This window comes from Eimeria mitis, genomic scaffold (assembly GCF_000499745.2).
Source record: "Eimeria mitis Houghton genomic scaffold, Emh_scaff254, whole genome shotgun sequence".
Lineage (NCBI taxonomy): Eukaryota > Apicomplexa > Conoidasida > Eucoccidiorida > Eimeriidae > Eimeria > Eimeria mitis.
In genome coordinates, this window is record NW_013570880.1 from 8,716 (window position 1) to 9,009 (window position 294).

At 57.8% G+C, this 294-nt stretch overlaps 1 protein-coding gene across 1 annotated transcript in view; it reads left to right on the forward strand.

Moving 5' to 3' along the window:
- EMH_0005490 (uncharacterized protein) overlaps positions 1-294 on the forward strand; it is a gene marked incomplete at both ends in the record, with an annotated part of 8,273 nt that overhangs the window by 2,955 nt on the left and 5,024 nt on the right. Inside the window, one exon of the mRNA XM_013497215.1 lies at positions 1-224. Within this exon, the coding sequence (XP_013352669.1) occupies positions 1-224 (224 nt within the window). The remainder of the gene's footprint in view (positions 225-294) is intronic.

Below are 294 nucleotides of genomic sequence, written 5' to 3' on the forward strand. Positions count from 1 at the left end.
GCAGCAGCAGCAGCAGACAGAACACAGCAGCAGCAGCAGCAGCAGCAGGAAAAAACAGTATTGTAGCTGCTGCGGCAACAAATATAACCAGCAGCAACCATCCAGCAGCTCTGCCACTGCAACGCGAGCTCCCCTTGCTGCTGCTGCAGTTGCTGCTGCAGTTGCTGCTGCAGTTGCTGCTGCTGCTGCTGCTGCTGCTGCTACATACCTTAGGAACCGAGGGAGTGAGCACCGCCTGCACAGCAGCAACAGCTGCAGCAAGAACCGACTCTGCTGCGGGGTCAGCTGAGTTGT